Source organism: Colletotrichum gloeosporioides (assembly GCF_011800055.1).
Source record: "Colletotrichum gloeosporioides strain Lc1 chromosome Unknown consensus_63, whole genome shotgun sequence".
Lineage (NCBI taxonomy): Eukaryota > Fungi > Ascomycota > Sordariomycetes > Glomerellales > Glomerellaceae > Colletotrichum > Colletotrichum gloeosporioides.
The window spans coordinates 38,146-50,593 of NW_025544708.1; the positions used below are offsets into that span (position 1 = coordinate 38,146).

Genomic DNA, 12,448 nt, shown 5'->3' on the forward strand with positions numbered 1-12,448 from the left:
GGCAGAAGTGCAGAAAAGCGGCGTGGTAAAAGAGGAGGAAAAGCCGGAGATGATGTGTAATATCAGGAGGGGCGCAACCTTGACGGAGCAGCACGCGGCGGGCGTGTAGATTGATGGCTTTTTGGGTGATGATGGATCTGCGCCGTCTGGCTCAATCCGGAGGGATGCGTGCATTTGTTTGGCGGTGATGGACTGGGGGTCTCACCCTGTTCGCTGGAGGAAAGTGTGTGATTGGTTGTAAGTCTTGGGTAATTATGGCCAATCAGATGCGTTTATGTCGACATCACCCGAAACCTATGAGAATTCAACTTCTTCTTCATGTATATCATTGCCTGACTCTCCATATCCAATCCCATTCCTGTAAGTATTGAGTCTCAAGCTTCCCAATGCTTGCGATGCTGTGTTGTCTCATTTGACAGCCGGATATCAGCCAATAACGCATGGCCTATTGAGGCTTTGCCCTGTTCATCTCGAAATGACCGTCGGAACAGCCTTCTTCCGTCGTCCCGGGCACATTCTAGAATGCACTACGTCACGTGGCCCCTCTTTGCGCTCGCTCAGCAGCAGCAGCAGCAGCAGCAGCAGCAGCAGCAGCAGCGCGCCCCCCGGTCACGGCGGCGTCTCGGAGGCAGGGAAAAATTCGGAAGGCAGCGACGAACCTGGCGTGGTCCCTCACCCTCAGGCCCCAGCACCACCACCTGCCCGCCCGCCAGCAGCAAAGCAAAGCAGGCAGGGTGCAATAACGTCAACTAGCGCATTTCGCCTCAACGTATCCATATCCGTCCACTTTCGGTCTTTGCTGCGTCGCCTCTCAACAAGACGATGAGTAACCCGCGGTGAACCATGTCATCTTCATCACAATCGCAACTCCAAAGACGTCAATAGTAGAAGATCCTTTTCTCTTGCTATTCTCCTTCGTGGAAAGGGGCGCTCTTGCTCCAACGAGAGAGTCTGTCCGTACAGCTCTCTGCATCTGACAAACACCCAACTCGACCACATACACCTCTCCTGGACTGCGCCATCAACCGCATCTGCCCGTCCACCTCCGTGAGGCAATCATGGCCTTACGCCCAGCAGCGCTGGCACTCGCCAGCCCGCTGTTTCGGCGCGCGGCGATGCAGCCCGCAACGATGCAGTCGGTACTCAAGCTCGCAACCTTCTCCGCCGCTCGCCCGGCAATTCCCTCCTCTCCCATGAGGGCAACCCTGGGCTTCGGCCTCGCCCTCCAGCAACGACATCTCGGAACGAACCACGGCATCTCTCGCAACCTTCTCGCCAGCAGAGAGGCGGCTGCTAACAGGAACCCCCAAAGCGCCACCGCGCAGACCGCATTCTACCAGCTCCTCCTCAAGGCCAACATGCCCGCCATCGTCATCGAACGCTACAACTCCGGCCGCTTCGCAACCAACGACGCCACCGACCAGGCCTACAACCAGGCCCTCGGCATGCAGAGCACCGCTGCCGTCGGCGGTCTCGGCGGCCACGATCACCTCCCCTCCGCGTTCGGCAACGGCGGCCACGAGATGAGTGGCCAGGCCGCGACCCCGGCTGGCAACGGTAACCTGTCGCAGGCTCAGCTGCAGGCGGTGGGTCAGGCGCTCGCCGCCCGCTCGCGCGACTCCAATATGGCTATGGCGAAGGTTTCTGGTAACGGACAGACGGGCCCGCTGCACGTTGTTGTCGACGAGTCGTTCGGCGGCGTCGTGTTCCGCTGGATCAAGTTCATCGCCTGGTTTTGCCTGTTCACATACCTGAGTCTTGTCGCTGTGACGATGCTGGTCGAGGGTCTGAACCTGTTCAAGCGTCCCGGTGGCAAGGTTGACAGCGAGACCAAGGCCGAGAACCAGACTACCCGTTTTGCCGATGTTCACGGTGCCGACGAGGCCAAGGACGAACTGCAGGAGCTCGTCGAGTTCCTCCGCAACCCGGACAAGTTCTCTACGCTCGGCGGAAAGCTCCCCAAGGGTATTCTGATGGTCGGCCCCCCCGGTACTGGTAAAACTCTTCTCGCACGCGCTGTTGCCGGCGAGGCTGGTGTTCCCTTCTTCTACATGTCTGGCAGCGAATTCGACGAGGTCTACGTCGGTGTTGGAGCCAAGCGTGTTCGTGATCTCTTTGCCTCGGCCAAGTCCAAGTCTCCCGCCATCATCTTCATCGACGAGCTCGACGCCATTGGTGGACGACGCAACACGAGGGATGCCGCGTACCACAAGCAGACTCTCAACCAGCTTCTCACCGAATTGGACGGCTTCGAGCAGAACAGTGGTGTCGTCATCATCGCCGCGACCAACTTTCCCGAGCTCCTCGACAAGGCTCTTACCCGACCTGGACGATTCGACCGCCACGTCACCGTTTCCCTCCCTGATGTCCGTGGTCGTATCGCTATTCTGAAGTACCACGCCAAGAAGGTCAAGGCCGCCCCTGAGATCAACTTCGAAGCCATCGCCGCAAGCACTGGAGGTCTTTCTGGAGCCGAGCTGGAGAACATTGTCAACCAGGCCGCTGTCCGCGCGAGCAGACTCAAGGCTCAGACTGTCAGCATGAACGACTTTGAGTGGGCCAAGGACAAGGTTATCATGGGCGCTGAGCGCAAGAGCATGGTTATTGGACCGAAGGAGAAAGAGATGACTGCTTACCATGAGGCTGGCCACGCCCTGGTTTCCTTCTTCAACGAGAGCGGACCCAACAAGCTGTACAAGGTTACCATTCTGCCTCGCGGCCAGAGTCTCGGCCACACGGCGCATCTCCCCGAGATGGACAAGTACTCGTACACGACTAGGGACTTGAAGAGTCTGATCGAGACTTCTTTGGGCGGCAAGCTTGCTGAGGAGCTCGTCTACGGCACCGACAAGGTGACTACCGGTGTCTCCAGCGTGAGTTCTTTGGTTCCTAGTTCAATTGAAGTCTGCTGACATATTTTAGGATCTTGAAAACGCCACCAACCTGGCCTTCCAGATGGTTGCACTTTACGGCATGTCTGCCAAGCTCGGCCCTGTCGAGTACGGCAAGCGTTACAACCAGCTCAGCGGAGAGACCAAGGCTCTCATCGAGTCTGAAGTCCAGAGGACCCTGAGCGAGTCGTACGAGCGCGTGCGTGAGCTTCTCACCCTCAAGCGCAAGGAACTTGACCTCCTTGCCAAGGCCCTCGTCGAGTACGAGACGTTGGACAAGAACGAGGTTGCGAAGGTCATCCGCGGCGAGAAGCTCGTCGATCGTGTGCCGGTGCCCAATGGCCCGATGAAGGTCCCCGTCAACGCAGGAGCTGCCATCGGCCAACAGATCCCCCCACCCATTCCCCCACCTAGCGAGGGTCCCGCGACTCCACCTCCGGCACCGCCGCCACCGGCGTCAACGGGCGGCATGGTTCCGGGCCCGAACCAGAAGTCATGATCGGAGGCCATCCGGTCTTGGTTTGAAACATTCATTCACTTCAAGGTTACATGCACGAGTGCGGAGGCCGAGAGACGGCTAGAGGAGGCACTCAGATTGTCTTACTTGTATCATTCACCGGTACAGCATGGCAGGCGTTTTAGCGATTCGAGAGAAGAACTTGCGAGCTTTTTCGCTTTGGACATAGGAAGGCATGGCCGGCAGGTTTGGGGGAGCGGCTTTTTTTGGTCGAGACTAATCGAACCCGAAAAGAAATGTGGAAGACAAGGCGAAACAACCGCTCTACGCAAAAAAAACATAACAACTCTCCCCTCCCCTGGGGCTTACTTTGATAACGCCTCGCACAAAGGCGCCGGCGTCGGGCAAATAGATTGGGATTCTGGCTATTGAGAATTTATGGGGAAGGAAACGGTCGGTCGATCACCAAGGTTTGACTGGACTTGCCCCCCCAAAACAGCGAATCTGAGACCATCCGTTGGAGGAGTGGTAAAGCGAGCAGCTGGGCTCAAAGAGTCGAAGTCGAACAGAACGTTTGTATTATTTCGTTTGTAGGAATAAGAACCTGATGCATAGCCCATCTCTTGACGTGTAGTTCCGTGAGATGATTCAGCTGTGCCGCTCCGTTGGCGACTGTAAGACGGACCGACCCGGCAGTGTGGACGGGGTTGCCAGGGTGTCGGATCCATCGGCCAACGGGGCGGGCAGTGGAATCGCGGCGCAATTCGGCGATTGGGACCGCATCGGAATAATCGCGTGTCAGCCAACGCTGTTATCGCCAGCAAACTCCGTGTCATTCAAGCGACTTGCGACATCGGTGGTAACGAAGCCGAGGAAGTGCTAAGGATTGGGTAAGCGAATGAATTGCATTTGAGTGGTCGGAATGACGTGATGACGGGGCCGGGCCTCCCACGGGGGAGTTAATGGCGGGGGAGATAGGCGCGAAGCGGGGCAATTCTGGTGTTATTCATCATGCAATGGAGGGGTAATGCGTTGGGGGTCACAAAGGTACGTGAATAAATAACGGAAGCATCTCGGAACGTTCACTATTGGCAATTTCAATACCACAGCTTGAAGCTCATAGGATTGCTTCAAAACTGACATCGTCACCCGGAGAATCCAATTGACCACCCAAGAGTAAAAACGGACAAGATGACCAAGATTCTTCTTACAGGTGAGTGAATCCTCACCCTTTGCACTTCTTCCATGCCTCAAGATGAAGGAAACATCACCGTGACATCACACTGACTGCCCTCATCCAGGCGGCTCCGGCTTTATCGCCGCCCACATCCTCGAGCAACTGCTCGAACGCGGCCACGACGTCGTCACCACCGTCCGCTCCGAGGACAAGGCCCAGAAGATTCGCGACGCCCACCCGGACCTCGACGCCAAGCGCCTCACCATCGCCATCGTCCCGGACATCGCGCAGCCCGACGCCTTCGACGAGGTCGTCAAGACGCCCGGCCTCGAGGCCGTCCTGCACACGGCCTCGCCGTTCCACTTCAAGTGGACCGACGCCAAGAAGGAGCTCATCGACCCCGCGCTCGTCGGCACCACGGCCATTCTCAAGGCCCTCAAGCGCGACGCGCCCGGCGTCAAGCGGGTCGTCGTCACGAGCAGCTTCGCGTCCATCATCGACGAGGCGAAGCTCGCGGACCCGAATACGGTCTTCAGCGAGAAGTACTGGAACCCCGTGACGGTGGACGACATCGGGCGCAGCCCGGCGACGGCGTACCGCGCGAGCAAGAAGCTGGCCGAGAAGGCCGCGTGGGAGTTTGTGGAGAAGGAGAAGCCCGGCTTCGATTTGGTCACCGTCTGCCCGCCGCTCGTGCTGGGCCCCGTGGTGCACCACTTTGCGGACCTGAGCAGCATCAACACGTCCAACGAGCGGGTTGTGGACCTGGTCAAGGGCAAGTGGAAGGAGGAGGTGGCGCCGACGGGCGCGGCGTACCTGTGGATCGACGTGCGGGACCTCGCGCTGGCGCACATCCTGGCGCTGGAGAAGGCCGAGGCCGGGGGTAAGCGTCTGTTTACGACAGCCGGGTGGTTCAGCAATGCGGAGATTGCGGAGGTCGTGAGGAAGAACTTCCCCGATCTGAAGGAGAGGTTGCCGGCGCCTGGGACGAAGGGCGGGGAGCAGCCGCCGAAGGATAAGGTCTACGGGTATGATGACTCGGAGACGGCGAAGATTCTGGGGATTAAGTGGAGGAGTCTGGAGGAGAGCATCAGTGACTTGGTGAAGGACTTGAAGAAGTTTGGTGTTTGAGAGGGCTATTAGCTGGTAGAACTACAACAAGAAGACATTCATTTGTTCATGTGAAATTGCGTGAACTTGGCAATAGTTTCTTCTGCTCCTCCTCATATAAGTCAAAAGGCCTGGCGGGCGGCCTTAGGTAGTGATGAGAAGGTGTACCGGACAGCATCCGGACATGTGGGGCCGATAGATGGCTCCGGCCCGTCGTACACAGAGGGACTGGCCAGGCAGTCAAAAGACACCCACGCAATCAGGAACCCTACCTACGCGTCAAGAAGGCAGTAGACCCGACTTAGCGAACGTCATCACATTCTCGTGGCAGCAATCGGCACTTCTGGACCTTCTCGGAAGATGTATTGTTTATGTCCTGGCCCGTCCAAGGTCTGATGTGGCCTAGATTTGCTTCCAGGCGGCGTCCAGGCGGCGTGTGAAGCCAAAGATTGCCTGGCTTGACCTGAGATACTGTGGGTCTTGTGCGACTTCTTGTTACACCTTTTACCCAGGAGGTACATGCAGCATCGGGTGCAAAAGAAGGATAGCAACTGAATATGCCCGTCACGTCGTACAGCGTTGTATCTCTGGCACAGGAGGAAACTTGGCTCGGTTAGGTATGTATGCGACAGACTTTGGCGGTGTCCACTCCATTGGCAAGATTCTAATCTTGTTGTTTCTCTGTTATATCAAGCCAGGCCCGGGTCGACCCTCATAGCCCCGTTGATCAACTTGTTGAACAAAGTCACTCAAGCCGCTGACGTCCTCGCCGCGATGCATCTGAGAAACCTCGTAAGTCCTGTCGAACTCTACATCATGCCATAACACGTTCCATTACCATGTGTACTACTTCAACGCTCAGGTCCTCCTCTTCGGCATCATCGCCACAGCCATCAATCGTCCTTTACATCGGACGAGATCGAGGACATCAAATTCATTCCAGGGGTCGACTTCATACCAGGTCTCCTCAAGGACGAAGTTTATCAAGACATGCGGGCAGTTCAGCAACAAGAAGCCGGGTATCCGCCCCTCGACATCGACAAGAAAACTTCTGGTTGTATGTATGGAGGCCTCCCAAGGTGTTTTATGCGTGTTTTTACGCATTGCACCAAGCAATGCGAAATCCCAGACATCCATCCCTTTAAGTGTATCAGCAAGTGCAAGGAAATTGCCGACGACACTTGTGATGAACTAGACTGCTGGAAATAGTCTCGCGGAGCTCTGGCAGAGCATACGGAATCGGCTAGGTCAGAACTTCAATATCTTTTTAATCTCTTGTCGAAATAAAGATTCACTCCTCGCTCTAGTAGAATGCTCTTGGTGCTTATATATGTCTCTAGGCGTGGAAGCTATCCTTTCTAGTGTGACGACTACGCTTTCTCAGCTTTGCCCCCTTCTGTGATGGAGTCAGCCACAGACACGAACTGTTTGTCACTCGGAAACTTACCAAAAAGAGAATAAATGGTACGGGAACAAAGGACACAGCAAAAATGGCCAGCAAGATGCTCGATCCCAGGATGCCCAGCTTGAAATACAACAGCGGCACAAACAGAGGGAACGTGCCGCCGCATAGACTAGTGAATATCTCATGCCCTGCGAAGATTGAGTTTATATGATCCGGGAATGACTCTCCGAGGTAGTTCATGAAGGAGATGAACAGCAGCAGAGCGCCGGATGTGAACAACGATGACCCGACAATGGGAACACTCCAGTGGGTAGTGGGTTTCGCTGTAAACCCGAACCACAGCAGACTAGCCGGCGGGAAGAGGCACCCAAGCATGGCCGGCAATAAAAGCTTTTCAGGCTCAATGTTGCCCAGGTGGTCGAAGTGAGGCTCGATACGCTTCCTATAATAAAGGAAGAACGGAGGAATTATCAAAAGGACACCGACGATCAGGCCCAAAAGAGTGATGCTGCGAGTTCCCAGGTCGAAGTGGTAGACCTCTTCATAGGCCATGGGAAGTGCCTCGAACCAGATGTACATCAGGCCGTAGATGAAGGAACTGTATAGCGTTAGGAGGAAGACAACCGGCTCGGTCATGGCCATCGTGAACGGCCTGATTAGATGAGTCAAAAACACCTCTCTACCCGTCGTGTCTTCCCACTTGATTTGGGCGTCGCAGATATAACGTCGATCGCCTGTTGCCCTGCGTAGTCGAAGAGTACGTCGGTACAAGATGTTGTCGGCGCTGGTTTCCGGGAGGAAGAAGAGCATCACGACGAGTGTTGTCGTCCCCATCCAAGCGGTAATCCAAGCCGTCCACTTCCAGCCCATGGCTTCGACAGCAAACCCACCGATAATCGGGCCAATTGTCGGGCCCCCGATGCCAATGAGAGCCCACATTGCCATGGCATAGGTTTGCTTTCGCGCTGCATACAAATCCATCAGGATTCCGCCCCCCGAACCCAGAACTGGAGAACCGAAGAAACCGGCAATGAATCGGAAGGACAGCAGCATGCCAATGTTGGTGGCCAGAGCTATCGGTATTTGAGCCACAATGAACATGATGAGTGCAAACACGTAAATGGGGTTTCGCCCGAGTTGGGGCATCTCTTCCAGCGGGCTCCAAACCATCTGCGCCTGAATGAGATAACGATGTCTTAATGGTGTAGAACGCAACTCACTGGTCCGATTCCGTATCCAAGAACAAACGTGGTCAGTCCAAGAAGGGCAACATCTTCGCTGACTCCGAACTGCTCCCTCACGCCGGCCGTCCCGACCGTATAGATGGACGCACCGGCATATGTGCAGGCAATGAGTAGGCAAACCTGAAAGCTGACGATGGTTTTCTTGAGACCAGTCCAGTTCCTTGGATCCTGTTGTCATGTCAGTGGAAAACAGCACAAACCTAGGCAATTGGATTGTACCTCTGGATCGTCTGGAAGAAATTGGACCAGGTGCAAATTTCTGTTGGCGATGGGCGAGTTGGAAGAATACTTCTCCAAGTTCGAGATCTCCAGAGTCTCATTCGACCAGTGGCTATGTGGTAATCTTGGTTCGTCAAAAGAGCGCCCGCGTGTGTAGGGATCTCTAGTCGCGTTCCTCGCCCTGTTCTCCGATGCGTTGCGTTTCAGAGCCGGACCTCTGCTCGCGTATGACCCCATCGCCTCCGTCGTCTCTTGCGGCCCATTTCGTCGAGCGCTGTCATTCACATACCTCTGTCTAAGCAAAGGATGTCGTTCGTCGAAATATTGAAACTCGGGCAGCGTGCCACCCGTCACCAAACGGATGGCCTGCCACGCAAGCGTATCTCGCACGTAATCGAAAAATGGCATTTTATCGCGTTCGCTGTGCCCCAAGTGATGCGGGAGAGACTATTCGGAAGGATTCTCTGCGGACGGGTGCTATCTTACTTCTACTATGCTTCTCTACCTAATGCACGTCCGGCCCGGGCCTTCGCCAAAGTTCACCCGCATAGACGACCGTCATCGTCCGAAGCCAGTCACAGCACACGGTTAACAGACGATGCTGCGCGGGGGGCCGACATCGAGCGCCATGATCTTGCGGGGGAGGGCACATATGATCAGACAGTATCACTGCCGCGGGCACTCTCACCGGGGCCTCACGAATACGTGTGATCCAACATCATAGCGGTGCAAGAACCTTCAAGACATGCCCAAGGTAGAAGAATGGTTCGAAGCTCCGGTGGCGTCCCCGATTCGAGTTTCCTACGGCTATGACTCGGTGCGGGGCCGTGTGTCTCCGAGACTTTCTCGTGTCAAAACTTGGTCTTGCATTGCTCCCCGAAGACTGGTTGACTTGTGAAACTGACGTCAGGATCGATGGGATGAAGGTTTCGATGTGTTGTTTGGAAGCGCGAGATATGCCTGATGGAGATAAGCTACCGATGGAGGATTTAAGCAGCCGGCATGCATCCACTTGACATGGAGCTTAACTCAAACGCTAAATGTAAGTGAAAGCGATTATCCCTACTCCTCCGCCGTCCAGAAGGCTTGCTTCCATGGAAGAAGTAGTTGAGCAAGGTTAGCAATCGACGGGTTTGTCGAGATCTGGGTTCTGCCAGCCTGCATCGAGAAGCGAACACAATTACTTTGGCCGATAAGCTCATTCCGAGACTCCGTTGTCGGCTTACATGGCCCACGGTGTGCTCTCGTAAGGGGTGCCAGACCGACGGTATCCCACCCGGCAGTCACCCTCTCGCGATTCCAAATTGTACTATTATTGCCTATTTCTTCATTAAGCCGCAAGTTCGGACATCACTTGTAGTGCTGCATGCGAAATTCCTCGATATCAACTATAAGCAGTGCCGTTTTGGGAGAGACGGCGCCAAGACTTGAACGGTCTAGATTTTTGAGGGCCTTCAGGAGGAGTTTTAGGTAGCAGAGTCTAGTTTGAGAGTGCGATCGTCGGATGTCGCAGTGACATAACCTTCGTTCAGCTCCAGATAGCCGTGTGGTTCAGGTTCAAGTCCGCTTCTTGGTCCAAAAGTCATTTCCTCGGTTGCAAGATGCCGAAGAGGAGAGTATCAAAGGTTGTAAAGAGCAATATTGATATAGTGAGCCTGACGAGTCCGCGTGGTTCAGGGCATGACCACAAAGGAAGATTAGGCAGAAGAAGATACCGGAGGGACATAGGAGATGGGCGAAGAGATTAGTGCACCCAAGACAAGCTAGTATACAGCATGGGTCACAGTCCTGGACTTATTCTTTTCTTCCGTCTCAATATAGCAGGAACCGGGATTAATCGAGGAACTGATTACTCTTATCTTGCGTGCCTTCAGAACCAGCAAGCCAACGTTGCTAGGCTCTCTGGGTTTCCTTATTGTTCGCATTGGTCTGCGTAGCCTTTGGTAATACATTTGACGACGTGTTCAAGCATGTCTTTTCAGTAGGCTTCCCTAACTGAAGATCAATCCTTAAGGAGAAGAAACCATAGACATACCGAAATGTGTTAGTGGAAAGGATGCACTGGAAGACTTGGTGAGAACGATGCTGGTACTACAGGAAATCCAATACAGACCGCTATGCGAACTTCGGATCGGAAGAGGAGTACTTATGGGCCGCCGGGACGCAGCCATACTCATTCGGACGTAGTGGCCACGTATCTTAGTCGACTCTTGCTCGTGCTCGCGATATCTCAATAGTAAGGCTTGGGGGGGGGGGGGGTTGGGGGGNGGGGGGGGGGGGGGGGGGGGTTCGTAGATGTAGGTTTTGGCGCCTCGAGAGACGAGGAAGTAAAGAAATTTGGGAAGAAGATGCTGAGGAAATGTTCGGCGTAGAAATATTTTGGCAAGTCTTGATGTGGTCCTCCTCCTGCCCGAGAGTGGCAAATGGTCGAACGAAACCAATGCTGGCGTTGCTGCGCGAGGATCGCGAGATGAATCCAAAAGGCTAGATGCTTTCATCGAAGCACCGCCAAGAGCCGCTTTCGCTCGGCTACGTCTCTGATGTAAGTGATTTCGCAAACACTTCGAGGTGCTCATTTGTTGCCTAATCTGTCCACTTTCGAATATTAGATGCGAGTTTGGGAGACTAGAGGACAAGATACAATGAGTCCGGAAAGCGGCGGAGAGACACGACTGAAAATTTAAGCCCTAGCCGTGCTCGGACGAGAAAAGGCAAGAAATGTGGTTGAATTAGGACAGTAGCGTCGCATCTGCGGCGGCAAAATCATGTTGAGAATAACCGTAAGACCTCTCGAGGTCTAGGAGCAAGATCTTCTTCATCTTAAGTGCTCCAAATGTTCTCCTTTGCTGCTCGTTTCATAGCCACACCTTCCGCAAAGGTAAGTCTGCAGAATAGCAGCACATGTACAAGCTCTTTTTCGCTGAAGATGGCGCGTGTGGTTGTCTTGGCGAAAGTCGCTCTTCCCACAGAAGCCACACCGATACTCTTGGATCCCAGAGATCCTAGCGATCCTAGGGTCATTCTGATGGAAAGGACCATAGTGCCGGACCTCGAGGTCTCGTTGTGAATACCACACGCCCTTACAGTCCAGCTGGCAGTGATAAGTACGAGAATGAGGCTCGCGCTCAACATGATTGGGAGCCAAAGATTCTTGTGGCTCAGCTGGCTTTGAAAGAGACAATGTGAGTGGTGGGGCTGTGGCAGGCGAAGTAACAGTGGCTTTGAATGAAGAATTGTGCGAAGTAGGCAGCGAAGAAGATTGGTTTTTGCGGTTCTTTTGATGTTGAAATGGATGATTTTGCTTGGAAATGGCGGAGCTTTCACCATCGTTCTCGGCGAGTGTATGTTTAGTATTGAGAGTGGCATCGTCCTTCAGATTTGAACCCGAGGACTCTGAGGCAGAGCGGTTGAGGTTCCTTGGGTCAACATATCGTTGATTCCAGTCTCCAGGATACCGGCGGAAGCTGGGGTTTTCGAGGCAGTCGATGTGGACGTATGCTCCGATAGGGTGTTCCCAGCCCGCTTCTACACTTGACGAATTGCTTTGTCGATGAATGATGTGATCTTCGTGGTTGCATCTGAGCGCTGAGGATAAAACCTCGCTTTCCTGGGCGCAGCTAGGCCGACTTTGCGCTAAGCGTTGACCATCATAGTTGTTCCGAATTTAAGCAATCGCGGGACTTATGTCCCGCGAGCGCTGACGTGTACGTTGCGGTCTCTTGGTAGTGAAAGGCAGGTGGAGGAAGAGTGTATGAGTATTGATGAATTGTTGACTCCTCAGACACAGAATCAAGGGGGGCCCGTTTACAGGTGTCAAGTGCTTTATAGAACTCATAGGGGTCACCGATGTCCTCAGAGAAACGACCCAACCACCCTCTGGCCTCAAGTTCATTGCTTTGGGGATACGAGGTGATCATGGGTTTTGCAGAAACTCCACCTTGCTGTCAG

The 12,448-nt window shown here is 54.3% G+C and overlaps 3 protein-coding genes across 3 annotated transcripts; 2 read left to right on the top strand and 1 right to left on the bottom strand.

Moving 5' to 3' along the window:
* Positions 1-1,058: 1,058 nt before the first annotated feature.
* GCG54_00003185 (Mitochondrial inner membrane i-AAA protease supercomplex subunit YME1) lies at positions 1,059-3,390 on the top strand (the record flags this gene model as incomplete). The annotated part of the gene is made up of 2 exons (XM_045403261.1): positions 1,059-2,873; positions 2,923-3,390. The coding sequence occupies 2 exons, from the start codon at positions 1,059-1,061 to the stop codon at positions 3,388-3,390; spliced, it is 2,283 nt and encodes a 760-aa protein (XP_045261542.1).
* Positions 3,391-4,539: 1,149 nt separating this feature from the next.
* On the top strand, positions 4,540-5,653 carry GCG54_00003186 (Ketoreductase azaE; the record flags this gene model as incomplete). The annotated part of the gene is made up of 2 exons (XM_045403262.1): positions 4,540-4,561; positions 4,650-5,653. 2 exons carry the CDS (start codon positions 4,540-4,542, stop codon positions 5,651-5,653), a joined length of 1,026 nt encoding a protein of 341 aa, XP_045261543.1.
* Positions 5,654-6,968: 1,315 nt separating this feature from the next.
* Positions 6,969-8,908, bottom strand: GCG54_00003187 (Transporter mfs1; the record flags this gene model as incomplete). Its single annotated transcript, XM_045403263.1, has 4 exons — positions 6,969-7,028; positions 7,080-8,207; positions 8,258-8,449; positions 8,501-8,908. The coding sequence occupies 4 exons, from the start codon at positions 8,906-8,908 to the stop codon at positions 6,969-6,971; spliced, it is 1,788 nt and encodes a 595-aa protein (XP_045261544.1).
* Between the last annotated feature and the right edge of the window lie 3,540 nt (positions 8,909-12,448).